We start from the raw sequence: 21,209 nt of genomic DNA, 5'->3' as shown, positions 1-21,209 counted from the left end.
TCCAATCAGAAATATATGACTTGAGCAAATCTAAGACCACTGAATTGGCTACCTCCGACTGCCCATTTGTTTGTGGATGAAACGAAGACAAGTATTCGAGCTGTGTGCCTATATTCTCCAAGATTTCCCTTTAAACAAACTTGCAAAGCGGGGATCTCTATCTGAAACTATAGATTCAAGAATACCATGTAATCTTAAAATCTGTGAGGCAAACAGCTTAGCCAAATGCCCAGCTTTAACTATCTTCTTCACCTGAATAAAGCGGGCATGTTTACTCAATCGGTCGATGACTGTCCAAATGCCATCTTGCCCACTATGAGTCTTGAAAAGATAAAAAACGAAGTCCATCACTATACTCTCCCAAGGTCGGCTAGGAATGGGTAGAAGTTGTAGAAAACCAAGGGCCTTGTGCCATTCAAACTTGATCTTTTGACACACCAAACAATTGCGAACAAAATCGTCCACATCCTTTTTGAGATTTTCTCCATATCTTTCAAGGTGGTGTCAATGCCATAAGCCCAGCAAAAGGTGGACAATGGCACTGTCAAAACCTTGTTCCTCAAACCCTGAGTAACACACAACATTGTCTTTTGCATTTAATAACCATCCTTTTAGAGCATAGCCCGCAACTATCTCCCCACTCTGCAACCAATCGAAGACGTCTGCAAAATCTCGATCTATGGCGTATTGATTGTAACAAACTGGCACCATGTGCCAACGGAAAAGAACAGACTGAACAAACTTAAGTCACTTTAAAATAACTAAATTGAAAGATATGCACTACATACGAGACACGAAGTGACAGTTTCCACCCCAAGAGAGCATTGGCCCCAAACTGTGGCGCCTCCCTTTCAGTGTTTCTTTATATTGCTTCAACTCAGTACAACACTGGCAGCACAGCTCTGCATCTCCTAGAAGTAGAATGCCAGAGAGTGAGCATAAAGGTCATATTTAAAGGCCATCAAAAGCATTTTACATAAAAAGCTTCAAGTCCAAAGTATCTAGTCCCAAAAGCTAGCACTTAAAGCAACCATTGCAAATCACGAAAATCCGTACGCCTGTCACGTCAGTATGTCAGCGTAATTTGTGATCATCCGTACAGCCTGCTGAAACCGGCCCGTAGGGCGGTAGACTTTGGCTTTCACCCGAAATTCTTTACTTTAGACACACACAGTGTCACCAGCGTGTGACTACTATCTATCCTTTTTGTTATTTCTTTCTTATTATCTATTTACTTTCACTTTTTGGAAACACCACTTTTTGGAAACACCCCTCGGGAAATCTAACTGCCCTGCATTGCATAGCTAGTGTGGAACTGTCCAGAGGGAGTCCAGGCCTGAGGGCAAGAGAGCACTAAGGTTGGACAAGGACTATGGTTAGCCAAGTGGGGTCATTGACTAGCCAAAGTGAAATCCTTTGCTACAGAGGCTACATTTCAGTTCTGGATGTGGCCCCAGTGTACAAAGAGGGTCGGATGACCTAGAAAGATACAATGGCAGCATCTCCTAAAATTTAGGGAACTGCTATTTTGGGACCTGAAAATGTGTTGACGTCATTACCTCCGGAATGACAAAGGGAACATTTTCTTACTCTGCCGTGAAGTCAACTGGGCAACCGGTTGGGATATTTTTAGACGGCAACCCCGAAACGGGAAAATGCTTATAAATGTGCCAAGTGGCACATTCTAGTGCAGTTTCTAATGCAAGAGAGAGTTGGCGCTGAATTTTAAGCTGGGAGAGGCTCATTTGCAGTTTTTTGTCACAGGTTAAGAGCTATGGAGTGCTTGCTTTCCCTCTTATGCACAGTGCGGTGCCAGGAGTGATGCCCTGCACGCTACGCACTGCCCTCTCTCTCCCCTTTGGCAGTATGTTATGCCTCTCTAGTGGGCTCTTCATTTGACCAATGTACAGTTGTATGGGTTCATGCGCGATTGCCTAGGCAAGAGCCTCTTGCACAGGTACTGGATTAGCTAGCGGCTAATGCCCCCGCAGGTACAGGTGAATTCGGAGAGGTTTCAAGCCAGAAATCTCGTCCGATTCAAAGGGCAAGTAGCCCTACAGGTGCGGGAGCTCGAGGACTTGCTACGGATGCGACCGGCACGCGAAACGGAGCCCGAAACAGCAAATTACAGCCTGCTGTGTATTTTTGCAGGTTTAGGGTTTTGGCCCTAAACGGACCCTAATACCCCCAGGAGGTTCGGGGACGCAAGGGGACCGCTGTACAGGTGATCTGGCGCATTTTCAGGGCTGAAAACAGAGAATTCAGCGTGCTGCAGATTCTCGCCAGGTTTTGCAAAGTGCCCGTATGCGTCGGGAAAGTCATTTAATGCGTGGGAATACTGACCGTGAAGGGTTCTAGTACAGTTATGCTGCCGAAATCGGGCTGGAACAGTGGAAATTCAGCCGAGTTTGTGCGGGGCAGCTTGTAGGGAACCACAGCGTTTATTCCCTCTTTTGAACAATAAAGAAATACCGAAAGGGGCGCCTAAGTTAGGGGCCAATCTGGTGTCCGTCTTCTCATACAGGTGCATTCTAGCATCTGTATCCCATTCCCCTCGCTTGTGTCACTATAGCGCAGGTAAAATAGACGACTAATAATGGGTGAAAGCTAAATCAAGGTTTGAAGTAAAGTGTACCGCCCTTTTTGGATTGAACAGGCCGGTTTCACACAGAGAGATAACTTTGGAAAGGTAACCTGCGACGGGAATGAACACTTAAAGCACACACACGGCTCGGAAGCTAGAAAGCTCCGAGCAGGCGCCAACAACCTGTAGGCCCCAAAATTGGCGCCCCTTTCTATATTTCTTTATACTTAAGAGGGTAAATTACAAGAAGAGTCTTGGGAATTCTTAACTTGTATCCATCTAGATACCACCTGTTCTGGCAAAATTTCAACAACATAACAACCCCAAAACTTGCCCGAAATCAATTCCCCTGCTATCAATTCCCCTACTGGAACTCGCTTCCACTGGCATAAACCCTTTGATTTCTGCCCAAAAACAATAAATTCAGCACGCTGTATTTACTGGTTTTTGCCCTGTTTTCAGCCCTAAACAGTCCCTGAACTCTCCTCTAACAGTGGGACACTGTTCCCAATGGTTCTGGCATCTGTATGGCCGAAAAACAGTCCAAATTCAGCACATAACCAGCGCTGAAAACGCACCTGTACGGCGAGATTATCACCCTCACCAGTATCTGCTTTTGGAGTAGCAGTTAGCTACTCCTGTTCCTACTCAGAGAGGCTCTTGCCTCAGAGAAAACGCATATGACCACACATCTATACATGAGTCAAATGAAGAGCCCTCTTGTGGGGCATCACATTACTGTAGGTAGGGGAAAGAGAGAGCAGTGTAGGGTGTGCACGACATGACTTCTTGCACTACACTGTACATGAGAGAGAAAGCTTGTAGTCAATAGCTCTTAACCTGTGGCAAGAGCTTGCAAATGAGCCCTCCCAGCTAGAAATCGAGCGCCCTCTTCTTCTGCATGAGGAAATTGCACCAGAAAGTGCCACTTGGCACATTTACAGGCAATTTTCCGTTTTGGGCTTCTCCCTTAAAAATCTCCCGACTAGTTGCCCAATTGACTTTGCAGCAGAGTTCTAAAATGTTCCCCTTGTCATTCCGGAGGTAACAACGCGAACAGAGTTTATGGTCGAAAATAGTAGTTTCCTAAATTTTAGGGGATGCTTCCGTTGGACTCCCACTGATCATCTTACCATCTATCCCCATTGGGACCGCATCCAAAAATGCAATGTGGCCCAACTGTCGGGTATTTTCCTTTGGTGACCCTACCTTGGCATTGTGCCTTTATTGAGTTCACTTCCTAGTATTCACCAACTTGCTAAGTGTGACGGGGGGACCTACATGATCTTGAACTGAGCCTAGAATCCTTTTACTATACGAATTTCACTGCCGACCAACTTCCCGTCTACAGATGAAACTATCGTTCACATTGGCCATACAATGTCCGACCATTTGCAACTTCAAAAAGAGAGTCTCAAAAATTAAACAAAAATCATTGGAAAGAAACCAACAACTAAGGTTAGGAGTTGCCACGTCCTCGTGACATAGTTAACAGTTGCCACGTCCTCGTGACATACCCCCCTCTTGAAATCGCAAACGTCCTCGATTGCATACCATAAATACACGCCACTGATGATCTTGTGTTGTTAGCACTCTTTTATCATTGCATATATCCATAAGAAAGGTTGTAACACATGGATATAAATGACTTAATGAGACCTTCATACTTTTGTCATTTCCATCTATTACACTAAATTCATATATACATTTGATTTGCTAGCTCTATCATTACCCCTCCTTTGCACACGTTGGGTTGGGGCATAAGTAGGCTGTAACCCAAAGGCTTCAAGATAAAGCTGCAATACATTTGGTGACTCTGACAGTTCATGCTCTTCCATCCACTTTGCATCCATAGGTGCATAGTTCTTGAACTTCACCAAGTAGCGTCTTGCAACCTATCCTTTAACTTTTCTGTCCTTATGTGCTAAAACTTGCTCACGTACTAGGATCTCATCAAGTTCCTCAACTTCTAGCTGATCCTCATCTAGCATATCTTCTGGCACAGCACCCACGAAGGGTCTTAGAAGACTCACATGAAACACATTATGAATCTTCCACGTATCATGCGATTTCAGCCTGTAAGCCACATCCTTGATCTTATCAAGCACTTGAAAAGGCCCATAGTAACACATGCTGAGCTTCGGAAATAATCTTTCCTTGTCCTTCATCTTCTTTAACCTTGCCTTTTCAAACCTTAACAGAACCCAATCACCAGGTGACAACAGCAATTCACGACACTGACGATCAGCAGCCTTTTTCTGCTTTGCCTAAGTCTTCTCCAAGGCAACTTTAATTTTCTTGTACATTTCATCTATGTTCTCAACATATCGATCTACCTCAAAGATCTTGTCCTTTGTATGCAAAATGGGAGGAACCTTTTTGCCGCCTTCAACAATCTCAAAAGGTGCCTTGCCAGTCGACGAATGCACCGTATTATTGTACTCATACTCAAGCATAGGCAAATACTGTTTCCACTTGCCCTTATTATCTGACACATAGCATTTTAGCAGATCCAAGACACTAGAATTAGCCTCTTTTGACTGTCCATCAGTTGGTGGATGAAACGAAGACGAGAACTTGAGCGTAGTGCCCATGTTCTCAAACAATCCTCTCCAAAACAAACTTGTCATGCGAGGTTCACAATCACTGACAATCGATTGTGGCATACCATGGTACTTAAACACATTGTACATGAACAAGCGTGCCATCTGATCAGATTTTATCTTCTTCCTGACAGGGATAAAATGGGCTTGCTTGCTGAACCTGCAAATAATGGTCCATATACTATCATTCTCTGTTGGGGTTCTTGGAAGATGAAAGATAAAATCCATAGCAATGCTTTCCCATGGCTTATCCGGAATCGGCAGTGGTTGTAACAACCCTGGTGCCTTTTGCCTGTCAAACTTGACCTTTTGGCAAATCTCGCACAAAGGCATCCACATCTCTCCTCAAGGTAGGCCAATAGAAGAATGTCTCTACCGCTTTGACTGTCGCATCGATACCACGATGCCCTGCATACGGTGGGACATGACTTTCTACCGTGACCTTATGTCGCAATGGCCTAGGGACACAAAGTATGCCATGCATCATCATAAAATCATCTCTGAGAAGGTAGTGCTCATGATGTTGCCCGTCTTGCAACTGTTCAAAAATCCTTGCACAATCTTCATCAGTAGCATATTGTTCCTTCATGTCATCCAACTCATGATGATAAGGAATTGACACAGCTGAAATTTGTGGCTTCCTTGATAACGCATCAGCCACAACATTCTTCTTGCCTTCCACATGCATAATCTGGAAATGTAAAATAGAAAGAATCTTTGCCCATCGCATATGCTTTTCAGATAACTTCGATTGTGTCAAGAAGTATCAAAAGGTCCAATGGTCTGTTTGGACAACAAAATCAGCACCTAGGAGGTAGTGCTTCCAGCTAGAAAGCGCATAAATCACGGCCAAGAGCTCTTTCTCATAGACTTGCAAAATCTTCTCTGGCCTTTGCAAAATTCGGCTTTCATAAGCTACTACCCGTCCATCTTGCATTAGCACTGCTCCGTTGCTACTGCCACACGCATCATACTGGATCACAAATGACTTCCTGAGATCTGGCAAAACAATTATTGGATCTGAAGTCAACTTTTCCTTTAAGAGACTAAAAGCTGAAATCTCTTTTTGGATCCATCTAAAAGTGACCTTTTTCTTTTGCAAAGCGTGAAGAGGTGATGCTATCTCTGCAAAATTCCTGATAAACCTTCTATAGTAGGAACACAATCCCAAGAAGCTTCTGACATCGTGCACAGTCTTCAAGTTTGGCCATGTCTAATAGCTTCGACCTTTGCAGGATCCATTCTCACACCATCCTTTGACACTATGTGGCCAAGAAAGTGGATCTCTTCCAGGAAGAATTCACTTTTCTTAGGATCGACAAGTAATCTGTGACTACGTAGTTCTTCGAACACAATGGTCAAGTGACGCCTATGCTCCTCTTCATTCTTCAAATAGAAGGGATGGCAGTAGGTTCGTGGTTGACGACGGCAAGGGCCACAGCGATAGCCTGGCACTCAGAGTGGTCCTCAGGCGCCTGCCCAGCAGCAGTGGGTTCCCACGGGGAACCGATTCGGTCCTCTTGAGCAGGACAAGGTCCCTGCTTCAGCCTCCACCTCAGCTTCACCCTCAACAGCGCCCCTCCCCCCGAGCCCCCCCCCCCCCCCCCCCGCCATGCCGCCTCTCCTTTTCGCCCCTCTACCTTTGCCCCTCGCCCCTCTTCTCCCCCCCCCCCCCCTCCCGCTCTAGTCTCACAGTCGACCCAGGGGCAGGGCCATCCTCGGCTGCTAGGAGATCTCTTGGCAGCGCCTTTGCCGCGAGTCGCTTGGCGAGAGAGGGACAGCCTTTCTTGTGACCCCTCTTCTGGTATAGACATCTCCTTTTGCAGCAGTCCCTCGTGGTCTGACGAGCTTCGACATTCAGCGCCGATGGGACTTCTTTGCCTACAACTTTACACGCTTTCTCGGCGACTCCTCACCAGACCTTGAGGCAGCCTGCTTCAGGGTTCATGTTCTGTTCCTTCCAGCGAGGGGGATAGAGGCCTTGGACTCGACGGTTTGCTTCTCTTTTCCTCATTGCGGCAGGGACCAGACTAAGTGGACTCTCCACTCAGTGTTGGAGTGGCTACAGACACAGGCCCTAGAGTTCTCTCACCACATGGGAGACCTAGGAGTTACAAACATGCTTCAGAATCTTTGGCCATTGGCCAAGTTTGTTGTGACCCCTCCAGATGCAGCAGGATGTAGACACATTGTGGTTCACTTCTTTGTTGATACGCAGTGCCCACCATGCTATGTACACATTCATGAGGACTCCTGGACAGAGGAGGTTGCTTTACGCACGGCTCGGTCTACTTGGGCTTGGGCCAAGCACTCTTTGCAGTCACGCCTATCTAGAGGACGCTCGGATGCGGATTACTCTCCATTCAAGCCAGCCTCGAAGATAGCACATTTAGCTGCTGCGGCGGCATCTGTTCTCTCTTGCTCCCCATGAGGATCGTCTCATGGAACGTGCAGGGATTAGGTGGGCCCCAGTTTCAGCGTCAGAGGGGCCGACTGCGTCAGCAGCTTCAGCGATGACTTGTGGGAGGAGAGATTGACCTCCTTATGCTACAAGAGCATCATCTGTGTGAGAGCCGCATTAGACGATGTGGTCAGCTTTTGCGTGGACGATATGATACTTTCTGGTTAGCTGCTTTTGGACTTGGAGGCATCCAGGGTGGGGTATGTATGACTATTGCGGATTCTTTGCAACAGGCCATTGTGGGCAAATGGATTATTGTGCCAGGTAGGGCTCAGTGGATCACTATGCAGGTTCAGGGTTGCCTTGTGGGCTTCCTGAACATCTATGCGCCCAATGTGGCGAGTGCACAAGTAGAGTTTTGGTCACAAATTTTTGACTCTGCCGCGGCAAAGCAGTGGTGCATAGGGGGTGACTTCAACATGTTGGAGGACCCCTCTAACAGGATTGGTGGTAGCCATGCTACTGTGCATGGAGTTGAGCTGGCAGCTTGGGAGAGGTTTTGTATGACTCTGAGGGTTTCGGATGTGTGGCAGCACTCTAGCTTTGTGAGGCCCCCAGACAGCCTGGCCTTCTCTCGTTCGGACCGCAGAGTGGGAGGAGTGAATCTTTATCGCGGATAGATCGCTTCTACACTAGTGACCACTTCTGTGACTTGGTTGGGACAGTTGGCATTCTGGCAGGGACTTCCTCTCGGACCATGCACTAGTGATCCTCACAGTGGCAAATAGGCAGAGGAGGGGGAGCACGATGCTTCGCATCCCTGAGAGGGTCTTCTACACTCAGAGAGCGAGTGGAGGCTCTTTGGACAGAGAGATTAGACATGCAGGATTCTCCTACTGACAAAGTGGCCTCAGGACTAGCTCAGCTTAGTCGATTATTTCTATAGGAGTCTTTGGCTCGCTTGGCTGTAGCGAGAGAGGAGGAGCAGCGTCTCCGACGGGACGTTGCTTCCTTGCAGAGGATGCAGGAGCAGCATCTAGACAGTCCTTGGTTGGAGGAGCAGTTACAGCAGGCGCGCCAGGAGCTTGTTAGCACAGAGGAGTGGCGCCATGAGTTTGCTTTCCATCGACAGGCTTCTCAGTGGACGCAGGTGGGTGACAGAGTGACTGGTGCTTTCTTTGAGGCAGTGGGACCTCGTCATACGCATGCCAAGGTCAGTCAGTTGAGGAGGCCCAACGGGTCAGTTGCTTCTGAGCCAGAGGGCATGCATGCAGTTGCTACTGACTTTTACCGTGAGTTACTGTCTGCAGAGCCTCGATCAGAGCGTCAAGATGCATGCAAGGAGCAGGTGTGGGCACAGATGCCTTGTCTTGTGACTGAGGAGATGCCTCAAAGGCTTGAGCTACCACTTCAGCTTGAGGAGTTGCACACGGTTCTTAGTGCACTCCCCCGGGGTGGCTATCCAGGTGAGGATGGCTTGACTCCAAGTTTTTTCTTGGAGTATTGGGACTTGCTTGCCCCAGATCTCTGTAGTGCTTTTCAGTACATCTTGCACACAGGAGAGATGCCTGACAGCATGAATGAGGGCCTGATCTACCTCATTCCCAAGGAGGGTGGCTCCTTGGATGAGATTCGACAGTGGCGCCCCATCACCATCCTCAACTCAACCTACAAAATTCTTGCCAAGGCTCTGAGTTTGAAGATTCAGCCACCTCTAGAGAGCCTTATACATGGGACTCAGACAAGTTTTGTCAAGGAGCAGAGTATCCTTGACAACATCTTTACTTTTTGGGAGGCTTCTGTCCTAGCGCGAATCCGTGGTGAGGATCTGGTGATTCTTCTTCTTGATTTTGAGAAGGCCTACGACAGAGTTGACTGGGACTTTCTGGAGGGCACTCTACGCAGGATGGGCTTCTCATATGCTTGGATCAAAGGGGTGTCAGCTTTGTGCAGACGAGCACACAGTCAGGTACTTTTGTCACGAGGTAGAGGTGATCGTTTCATGCTCACACATTCGGTCAGACAGGGCTGCCATCTTGCCCTCTTCCTCTTTCTGTTCTATACTGAGGCGATGAGCAGGTTTTTGGTGTCACAGCAGGTTGGTTTACGAGGCTTAGCACTTCCTGTTCGGGGAGATGAGCTACTGGACGCTGAGTTTGCAGACGACTCAGCCTTGTACTTGGATGGCCAAGAGGCCAACCTTCACAAGTGTGAGCAGGCTCTAGAGACCTTCTGTTGTGCATCTGGCGCACTGATCAACTGGAGAAAGACAGTGGCTTTCTCGGTTAGTAGTGCTCCTACACCCGATTGGATGCCAAGTGAGGGTTTCATGTGGATTCCCCCAGGGACTGCAGTTCAGTACTTGGGCTGTCAGGTTGGTTTGAACTTGTCTCCCGAGCAGCAGATTGATCCCCTCCTCCTATCTATCAGGAGGAAGTTGTTACATTGGAGCTCCGCAAGACTCTCTCGAAGGCAGAGTTATAGTGCCCAACCAGTTGTTGTTGCCTACTATGTGGTAAATCACTTCTTGCTGGATCTTCTCGAGTTCTTGTATCAGCCAAGTAGAGAGGCTGATCAGGAACTTCCTTTGGTCAGGGCGTGACACTCAGATAGCCCGGGCCAAAGTGGCTTGGCAGGTCATCACTCTTCCTTGTTCTCAGGGAGGGCTTGGGATCATAGACCCAGCACAGCAGAGCAGAGTCCTTCATCGTCAGAGGACTTCTTCCAGGTGAGGAGCCCTGGAAGGAGCTCTTGCTACAGCGGCTTCGTGCTAGGGTGCCTCAAGCTGGAGGCCCCTGGCGACCTTCGACCAGATGGATCTTCACAGAGATGCGCAGAGTTGGCTTGAGCAGGAGACTGGAGGACCGCTTCGCTGTGAGTTTGCTTCGCTCTTGGGAGCATTTGCGGCAAGGCCTGGAGCAGCGTCAGCCTACTTGCACGGAGGAGCGCCTGAGACAGCCCCTTGTTTGGAACCCCATGATTAGCACTCAAAAAGGCCACTTGGTTGGTAGTCTGCCTCATGTTTCCTGGGGTCCCATGGCAGCAGGTCCAGCACGCTCTTTAGGTGACTGGTTACAGTTTTCAAGCTTGTCAGAGGAGCTGCAGGGCTTTCAGCTATAGTGCATGAGAGGGGTGCAAAGCATGTGCCAAGACATCTCAGAGGCAGTACCAGTTGAGTGGCTCACACCTCTCGAGCCAGCAGCGCCCAGATGGATGGGAGCCTTCACGCGACTGGAGGTTCTCAACTCAGTTCATGCTTGCTCAGAGACTACCCTCCCTGTTTTTCAAGTTACAGGGTGGGGGATGCTTATAGCAAGTTGAAGTAGAGGCCTTGAAAGTGGCAGAGTGTTGTTTTCAGAGGATTCGAGTGGTGGGCATCTGTGGAAGGACTTGTGTCATCGATCCTGTCCCAGCAGCTCTTGAGACTTGACACTCGAGACTGTGGGCTTAAGAGAGCTGTCCACTGGCACGAGTACAGTGGGATCTTGGAGTGTAACTTTGGAGGGACCCTTTCTCTTCTGCAGACCACCCAGGCGTCCCTTTCTTTCAGTACACTGTTCGACTGGGACGTCACATACTGGCAGCACAGAGAGAGGCTCACCGTGCTGCTGCAGCACTTCATTGGCAGGAGGAGGGTCTGACAGCTGAGTTCTTGGCAGCTTTTTGGGAGAGGTTGTGGGACTCCAGACAACCGAGGCGAGTCACTTTGTTTCAGTGGTTGGTCGCGCACAGAGCTACAGCAGTTGGGAGCTAGCTTGTACATAGTGGTCTCTCGGCCGTATGTGCAGCTTGTGACCATCTTGTGGAAGTCAGTGTCACTGTCTTTGGGACTGTCCTTTGGCACAGCAGGTGTGGCTTCATGTTCTTCGGCTGATGCCTGCTCTTTCCACGGCTTGGCAGTACACTTGGGGGGCAGCTGCTTGGTCCACTCTCACGGGCCCGGCACTTCAAGTTGAGCTATCTTCCACCAGCAGGATGATAGTGATGCAGGGGGGGCGACCTACACTCCAACCTGCCACAGAGCTTACTCCACAGGAGTGGTGCAGTGAGAGAGAGGAGTGCTGGAAGCTCATCAGTGGCCTCACACTCTGGTTCATCTCGCGGGTCTGCTGCTTCTGCATCTTTGAGGCTCACCCTGTACCACCAGCAGAGACTGTTCGCGATCCTTGGCTAGAGCTAATCCACACTCTCAGAAGAGAGCTCGAGAGACTCCAGGGCAGCTCCGACCGCATGCGGGAGCGTAGAGAGGCTTTCCTTGGACTCTGGCGTCCTGGGCCCATGGTCCAGGGTGTGCTCAGATGGCACTACCATCCACCTGTGTGACTTTTCCCTCCTACCATTTCTTGATTTAGCCTCATTGTACATATGCTTTTTTTTTCATTAGGAGTCTCCCCATCATGGTTGTTGTAGCCCTCTCTTAAAGAGGTGGTTGTAGCCCTATGGGCAGTTTCATTAACTAATAGAAGGATCTTTTTCTCGGAAAAAAAAAGGGTTGCTCCATAAAACGTGGAAATCTGTACGATGTGCCACGTTAACACTCAACGCAAAACACGGAAATCCATATAGCGCAGCCTCGTGTCACGCTCCGCGCAATTATTGGGTCCTCTTTTATATTGAAAGGGTTTAGGCTCCTCAGCCGGGTTCTGTCAATTGGGTAGGGTTAGGTTTTTTAACCTCACCCTCTTTGGGCCACACGGCCATAATCTGCAAGTTGTTTAGGGTTAGGTTTTTAATCCCTAACCCCCAAGTGTCCTCTCAACCAACATCTACAAGTTTGGGCGTGCCCCGTCATCATTTTGTGACATCTCCCCCTCTTGAAAGAATTGTAATCACCCTAAATTTCGGTTGCAAAACGGCCATAGGACAAAAACTAGCTCAGTAGACACACTCTCAGAGTACAATCATACTAGACTACACTTATCCAGCACTTGCACAAAGACTACAATCACATCACATTCACATCACTATCCCCATGGAGATCTTAGATGAGAGTCATGATCATTGTAACTTATTTAGTAATCATATCTAGACCACACTGATGTTTTCACGAATGTCTTGATCTACTAAATCTCATTACTATAACATTCGCATCACCCCTCAGATAATCAAATCAATTCTACACTCATTTCATCTTTCCAGTACGTACTCAAACAATACACATGAGAGACCACATGTCACATATTCATTCTAGGAATTCCATTTCAAATGTACATCTTTACATTAAGTCATTGAAGAGAATACTATCAGCTTGTCAATATCCGTGAAATCTCAAAAGCAATCAGTAACTTTATTCCCATCGAGGTAACCTGTGACAAAGGAGCAGAGTGACTCCCCTCTTGTGCAACCTGCATTGCACCAGATTTAACCTGATGATTCATTGGTAGCTTTTTGAACTTGACTAAATTTCTTCATGTCAGCTTACCTTTCACTTTGCTTTCCTTGTGAGCCAGTGTCACTAGGAGGTGTATTTTTCTTGTTGCCTTCTTCAAATATGTACTACATATTTTCATTTATCTTATTTTTACTTGTTTTCCCCGGAACCCTTGAAAAGGTGCAAGCGGACATTGCATGGCCAGTGTGAAACAGCTGCGGCCGAACAGGTTTCTCACATCGGGGGTCAGGTCGGTCAGGGTCGGGCCAGTTAGCACTGAATTCTGATGAGTATAGAAGCCTGTGTGCACCATATGAGAATTTAGGCCACTCGGCAAGTCATTTACAACTTTGTAAGTTGGTGGGAACTAGGGAATTAAACCAAAGGGGCAAATTGGACACATGGCAGAAGGAGAGCAACCTACACGTCAAGACCCATTCCCAAGACTATCATCCCAAGAGAAGGCGTCCAAAACTAGGAGAAATGGTTGATTTTTATCAGTGTAACCTACAATGTGTGTGTGAGTAGTGGGTACACCTTCACAACTTTAATGGAAAGCTTGCCTTCTCCTTTGTCTCATGTAGCGCGATGATTTTCTTTCGTGCATCTCTCTATCCCCTTTGCACATATGGTAATGCCCCACTACTTGGGCTTCTCAATTGACTATGTACAGTTCTCGGGGGTTTATGCGCGTTTGCCAAGGCAAGAACCTTCTGAACAGTAACCGGATTAGCTAATTGCTAATCCCCCACAGGTACGCACACTTCCATCGCGAAAGATTGCGAATTTGGAGAGTTTTCTCGCATGAAAACTCGTCCAAATCATAGGGGGACTGGCCCATTGCGTGCGGGAACCCTTGGGACATGTGTAGACGTGTTCGCTCCGCTAATAACGATGCAAAACAGAGAATTACAACCGCTGTATTTTTCTGCAGGTTTAGGGTTTCACACCTAAATTGCAAGAGAAGGCCAAGGGAGCCTCGGGAAGGCCTTGGGATGCTTATACAAGGCTTTGGGCACCTGACGATGGAAAAACATAGAATTACAGCACGCTGAAATTCTGTTACAGCTCACCAGAAAGCTTCTAAATTGTGAGGGAATCCATCCTAGACAAGTACTTTTGACCTACAAGGGATTTGGCGTCGTTATGTTGCCGAATTGGGTCAAAAACCTACAATTTCAGCCCTCACCAGGTTTGGACAGCTTTCTGAGACTTTGATCTATGTGTTCGGATCGTCTGTTCTTAATTGAATAAAAAAATACCGAAAGTGGAACCGTTCTTTGGGGCCTGCATGGTGTCGGTCTTCGTGTGTGCAGTGACATTCTAGTCGTTGGACGCATCTGTGCTCATAGTTTTTCCATACGTCAACCATGCGTCTCATTCGAGCGGGTATGGAAGCCCGAAATAAGCCCAATTTAGACCGCCAGAAGATTCATATGTGGAATACCATACAGCACCCTAAAAAATAGTCTATATATATAACAACTTGCAATTAAAACACTAGAGAGCAACATAAAACCACAGAGTGTAGAAACTAGTCGAAACAAGGAGTCGGGAGTCAGGACAAAGGTCAATAGATAACTAGAGCAAAGCAAGAGATGGCAAAATATGGAGCCTCCAAAACCAACAAGAATGTAAACTCAAATGACTCCAAATGACTAGAGTCTAGGGCATCGCAACGGGAGGCAAGATCGAAGCGGCTCGTGGGTGAAGAGAGGAGTTGAGGGAGCACATGGCTACAATCGGGTGAGCAAGTTCAGATTCTCACACGCGCCCTCACTCATAATGATCCAAGCTCACATTTGGGGTTAAAAAATGCCCACATGTAAAAATCCCTGCCAAGTGAGAAAAAACGAAGCCCGGTTGACTTTCCTCACAAATGAGAAAAAAACTATGTCTGTGTTCTCTTTTCTTATCAGTGCTCTATGTAAAGTTAACAGGTAATTGAATTAGTACCGCCCTCTACGGTGTACAAGCCGGTTACATGGTTCCATCGGCAGGATAGTCACTTTTTCTTCAAAAGTGCAGCGTGGATTGTTGTGGGTGAAAGCAACACAGAGCTTGTCATTATGGCAAAGAAGAGAGACCAAGTACCTGAAGAGGGATCTTCCTCACATGGCACAAAGAAAGTTCCTTCACCTCTTCAAGAAGAGGACAGGTTGTTCAGAGCTCACCTACGTAGCTGCATGGAAATGTTTTAGCAATTGGCTAAGAAACCAAGGATGCAGGAGTTCTTACAGGCTCCTATATAGGAATTCAGGCTCCTACACAAGGCAGGACTGAGCCGTTGCAAGAAAAGGAGATTTCCAATGCTCAAGGGAAAGCCCATGTGGTTGAGCAACCAACGGTATCCATTGATCCAAGGCAATTTTCTTTACCTCGACAAGAACCGTTTGTAAATGGTCAAGGGAGTAATGAGCAGGCTATGCATTAGACCCTTCCGTTACCTACTTCATACCCTGGTTATTTTGGAGGTGGTTCAGTGTTTCAAGGTATGGTTGGACCTTCCACAAGTTATATGCCAGGGAATGTGTTTGGGACAATGCAAACAGGCATGGGTAACCCTATGTATGGGAACATAGGTGTCCAACCAAGTTTTTAGGGTGCCTATGGTCAATTTAGAGTGCCTTGAACACAATTTGGTATGGCTTGTTTTTCCATTCATATACCCAAAATGCAGATATGACCGGTAAAACAGGTGATGTGAGTGCTGGAATGGAAAATCATGGAGCACCACTTTTGTGGGCACCTGTTTATGACAATGTGACTCCTCTGAGTCAGCCTAAGGATTACAAGGAAGGTGGGCAGGGAGTGAAGATTGAGACTTTCAAAGGAGCTAAGGATCAACTGAAGGCTTTGACCTTCATACAGCAATTCGATGCAGCTTATGCTGTAGGAAACTTCACAGAGTCTTCGAAGATACACAAGGCTGTGAGAGTGCGCGTGTGCCGAAGAGAGAGAGAGAGAGAGAGAGAGAGAGAGAGAGAGAGACCACAAACGCAAGATCAATCCCCCCATGACTACCATGAGCAGAAGACCCAATACACAATAACCAGATGTGTATGGACGTGGGTACCCCCCTGCCCCCATAAATAGGTGCCCAAGGGGAGGTAGGGCAATGCCTGGAAAAAATCCCCCACGACCTTCATCATTTGCCTCACATCTTCAGCCTCATGCGGTCCAGTGTTGAGAGGGGGTGTTAGGTGCAGGGGAATGAATGTTGTTTTTTCTCAAGATTAGTGATCTTTATTGCTCAAGGTTCCTTTTAGTCCTTAGGGAAAGAGAGAGCCTTCCGTCTTGTAGAGTACTGTGGTCACGAACAAAGTGAGTGGATTGTGCGTGCAAGTGAATGAGACTGAGAGAAGGAGAGAGAAGAGATACGACACCCGAGAGGTTGTAAAACCCTCCTCCGAAGGCCCCACTCTCGTCGGCGAGAGTGGTCTACTTTGATTGCACAAAGGTGTACAATGCGTATGCAATGGACTATGCAACTTGGTCTAGGCCGATGACGACGACGACGACGATGACGATGATGATGACGACGACGACGATGGCTGAAATCTGAGATCTTCTAATCGCTGAATTTCGGGACTGTTTCAGTGGCTGAAAATGACTGTTTTGGCTGCGTTTTCTTGGCTGAAAAATGAGGTTTCTTAGGGCTGAAAACTGATGGTCTTTACGGGCTGAATCTGCTACACTTTAGGTGAATAATGCCGGTCTTGATTTGCTGCTGAAATCCAAAAACGCCAGGGGCTGAAATTGGTCCTTTTGTCACCCGGGTTCTGCAAATGCAAAAACGCTAGGCTGATCTGCTGTGTCGTGATGACGCCGGGGCTGATATGCTGTGCACAAATCGCCAAGGCTGATCTGATGCAAAAACGCTAGGTCTTCTGTGGAGAAAACGCCAGAGTAGTCGCGGGGGTTGGCCTTGTTGAGAAGTTGCCTGTTGAGCAAGGTGCTCCTGCTGCCTCTTTTGCCAGTAGGTGCTAACTTGGGTTTGCTTATATATTAACTTAGCAAAATTGCCCTACCTACTTTTGTTGGAAAGTCACTTAAAATTAATAAGTGAAAATCCCCTAACTGATGCTAATGGATTCTGATGGGAACTCTGATGGTCATGTTGTGTGCAACCGGAGGATATGCATCTATGCTAAGTGATTGGGCATGCACGGTCTACGAATAGACTCACAAAAGTGCCAGATCACTGCTAATCTATACTTGACGGAACTGATTGAACCCTCTTGTGGTGTAGCTTGTCCACGGACACATAGGGTTGGGATGTGTCACGTGACGGGGTGTTAAGACTTACACGGCTCTACTGCTTCACAGGTCTAGGGTATACTTGTACGGCTAGTATGTCTCCGGGCTGGCCACCCGTAGTCTAGGTTGCTCCTGTTTCGGCCGCCCACTTTTGTCCAGGGGCGTCCACATATATTTCCATATATCATTTTCTTGTTGGGTCGTGGGGGTATTTTCCAGGCATTTGCCCTACCTCCCCTTGGGCACCTATTTATAGGGCCAGGGGGGGTACCCACTTCCATCACAAACTGATTGTACTGAGGGTCTTCTGCTCGTGGTAGTCATGGGGGGCTGATCGCCCTCTCTTCACCATATCTTGCGTTTGTGGTCTACTGTCTCTCTATCTCTCCTCTCTCACGCTTCCACACATGCGCACTCTCACAGGTCTTGCTTTACTTCTAGTGACTTGGGCCCCCATTGGACAAGGTCCCATAAGTTGGTTGGAACTTCTTTAAAATTTTGCCCGTACATCCTATGTACAAGCTCACAAGGGTGCCAGAACACTTCCTAGGTTGTCCTAAACCCAAGAAAACTTGGACAAGTTGTATGCAAGGTTTTACCAGTTTCAGTAGTTTGCAAACTCTAATACTAAACATCTATCAATCTTGATGAGTTACAGCTTGTCCAAATGCACATAGGAGATGTGCACGTGACACATCTCCCCTACCCTATTCACCATGTTTACTCTGTTATCCCTCCCATCTACTCATCAATGTATGACAGACCTAGATTGTAGATTTTCTCTGTTCATTTTCTATTTTCTATTTTCATAGCTTTCTAGACCGTGTAACTTTTGGTCTCATAGGTCATTTTGGCCTTTTGAAGACATTAGTATAACATTTCATTTCTTTGGTGATGATCACCTTTGGCTGCATTTTTGTGCACACACACCCCTCACACACACACCCCCCCAAAAAAAACAAAACCCTGTGTTTAGGCCTTCCACAGACTATCCATTCAACTCTTGGTGGAGATCTACGACAACATGGGCATGGGCTGTCATACCAGATTTGGACAAGATCTGGATCGAGTAGCCCAAGTGATTGCAGCTTTCCACACTTGGAAACAGCAATCTTCACCGCTATCAACCCTGTTCGTCATCCGATTCACCTTTTCCGCTACCACTTTCACATCTTCTTCCCATCAGCGTGCATCTTTTAGCACATCATTGTTCCCATCATTGTCATTGTGGATTCCATGGGACACTGTGGACAAAAAGGGTTATTGGCACTTGAAGTTCCCTCATCGGACAGAATATAACAACTATGCAAAGAAACACTATGCAAGGGGTGGTAACAGCCTTCACCAAAGGCATTAGCTACCCTCTTGCAGGCATACCGTGACTGCAACCTTGCAAACACTATGTTTTCTTTCTTCTAAGCCCAAGGTGCACAGTTTTACTCCAACAGCAGATATTACGATTCCAAGAGTGAGAAGAGTGTCCATGGGAAATATGCACCCCCCACACCAATAGCAAAGTAACATTTGCTTTTGTATTGCAGAAACAATGAATACAAGAGATTATGTCACAAAATTGAAGTCTCACCCGCAACCGAATGCTAACATGCCAACCCCATACAGACTATATGTACGGTGGCAACTGCGTACTGGCATAATGCTGACATGCCAAGCAGCGTGGGCAGCATTTAGCACATACTCTTCGGAGAAACCCCTAGTGGGGCTATAGTTTTACCTATTTTTAGCTTTGTTATTGCTTTGGCAATCGAGGAGCTACATAACCAAGGTCAGTGCACCTATTGTTTCCTTTGCTCTTGGGCAGTCACTTAGCAAAAGCTCCCTATATCACGTGCATTCAAGAGGTTATTCATAATACCTCAATATACATACCATATTTACACTACAAGCCTATTTTTTAAAAACCCACCTCCCTCTAATGTATACATAAAAGTATACATTTTGGATGATTAATAATCCTCTCGGGTTGACTCACATGATATACACATTTTGAAACGTGACCGCTCTGGGCAAAGAATACCACTAGGGGTGCCTGTTTAGAGGGTGAGTATCTCTCAAAGGGCCCGCCTCTCTGCAGGAGTGGTTCCAATCGTTATCAGTTCTGTTGTAAGATGCAAGTCTGTTCAGAAGGATGCATATTACGCTTGTATTTCAACTAGCTTTCTATTTCAGTGATATTAGAGCTCAGATGGTTGTTCTTTTATAGGCAATGAGATCCAATTATCAGTAGCGGACTTGATCATGGCTTCAATCCCTTCAAACAATCAATACGAGGAAAAGTATGAAGAGGTTTGAGGTCCATGTAAAGGAAGAGATAGGGAGAAGCAGGTGAAGAACAAATTGGAGGCGATCACCATCAAGAGGATCGTGACTCTATCGATCCAAACAATGATGTGGAATCTCATGGATACTCTCTTGATTATTCCACAGACTCCAAATACGCAGAGCACATGCAGGATCACACCATGAAGACAGTGATCAAGGAGTGGAAGCAGCATAAGGCACCTAACAATGCCCAGATCAAGGCTTCGGTCAAGGGCAGCAAGTCCTGGAGTACCAAGGATGCCGATTCTTTTTGGAGACAAGTAGATGCAAAAGCAGTAGCAAGCAGCAGATGCAGCAGCAAGAGCTTTTCCAGCAGCAGTGGAAGCCAGAGGCATACCCAATTACCTTGGGCATATTGGGAGAGTCCCTCCTTTTATGGGGATGGCAGGTTGGCAACGGGCTTTTGGGGCCTCTATGCCGAGTCACGGAGGGTATGATGCGTAATATGCAAGGCTACTCTTTAGGCTTTTGGGCCACAATTTCGAGAAATGTATGGTAGTGGGATGGTGCCACCTTTTGGAACCACCTTTGGAGGTAATGTAAACGCTTCACTTCGGGCCACATGCTATGATCAGTTGACTCATCAATGGGTCAAAATGACAACAACAACAGGGGACAGAGTGTGAAGTTTGACTATTTCCATAGGCAGCAGGAGTTGCTTGTGCTATCCATGCCCTTGAACCTTTCAAGAAACAGCAATATGCCACCTGCTCAACCTTTCAATGCCAGGATTATTACCAATTAGATGAGAGACCTTAGCTTTTTACCTTAAATGATCTGCACTGCTGCTCAACTGTTTTCAATGCAAATTGAGCAGCTTTCTTCCTCAACTTGATAGGTGTCAGCTCCTTCCTTGCCTCTGGCTCCATTGACTGCAGTACTGAAAAAAAAGGGGCAAAAAATTAGGTTTGCTGATGCAAAAGTTACATTTATCACTTCCATTTGATCGATGACCAGTTCTGAAGATACTGGGATGGGGCTAAAAAGAAGCCAAACTGAGACGGCCACTAAAGAGACTAGGAAAACAAGAATATACAAACACCAACCCTTCAGTTCAATTGGAAGACCATGACAGTCCCAACCAGGTACGAAAACCACCTTCCGCCCTTGCAACAACTGTTACAGCGAAAACAGGTAAACTTCTGTTTAGAAATTTTCAACATACGGTGCCCCTTGTCCTCTCCAAAAAATCTGTTCTCTCAAAGGTGTAACTGCAATCCTAAAAACACAGGCCTCAAGGTTGATTTTCTTATAAAACTGTTTCATAAGGGCAAATGCAAAGACATTGCCCCTTCTATGTACTAAAAATGAGCTCGCGTTCTAAGCAAATTAGAAGATACAGAAAGAACCTTTTAATGCTAACCTGGTTCTATTTCTTGGTCCTAAATTGGGTTTTTCTTGTTGTAGCATGGCTTTGACCTGAGTTGAATCTAAATTCTTCAAGACAAACTTGATACCGGCAAGGAGAACAAATGAACTGACTTGAGATTAGTTGATACAATTAGGCTATTAGCAACTCAAGCTGTTAGCATCTATTGCAACACAAAAGATAATGCTTCCTTACTATTTCTAACTCAACGCACGTCATTGGTAATCAAGATAGAGGAATAACTTAGGGATGAAATCAGAGAATAGCTGCAAGTAATGAGA

General features: G+C 46.8%; 1 protein-coding gene across 1 annotated transcript in view; it reads right to left on the bottom strand.

Moving 5' to 3' along the window:
• The window catches only part of OVA2 (tRNA synthetase class I (I, L, M and V) family protein), a 123,106-nt gene that overhangs the window by 77,822 nt on the left and 24,075 nt on the right, over nucleotides 1-21,209 (bottom strand). Inside the window, exons 5-6 of the mRNA XM_086528210.1 lie at nucleotides 20,606-20,675; nucleotides 20,327-20,439 (exon numbers count right to left, since the gene is read on the bottom strand). Coding sequence (XP_086384336.1) covers nucleotides 20,327-20,439; nucleotides 20,606-20,675 — 183 coding nt within the window. The remainder of the gene's footprint in view (nucleotides 1-20,326; nucleotides 20,440-20,605; nucleotides 20,676-21,209) is intronic.

The sequence above is a fragment of the Adiantum capillus-veneris genome, chromosome 14 (assembly GCF_014529385.1).
Source record: "Adiantum capillus-veneris isolate H3 chromosome 14, ASM1452938v2, whole genome shotgun sequence".
Classification (NCBI taxonomy): domain Eukaryota; kingdom Viridiplantae; phylum Streptophyta; class Polypodiopsida; order Polypodiales; family Pteridaceae; genus Adiantum; species Adiantum capillus-veneris.
The sequence above is the reverse complement of the archived record's forward strand: the minus strand, read 5'-3'. Positions and strand labels throughout refer to the sequence as shown.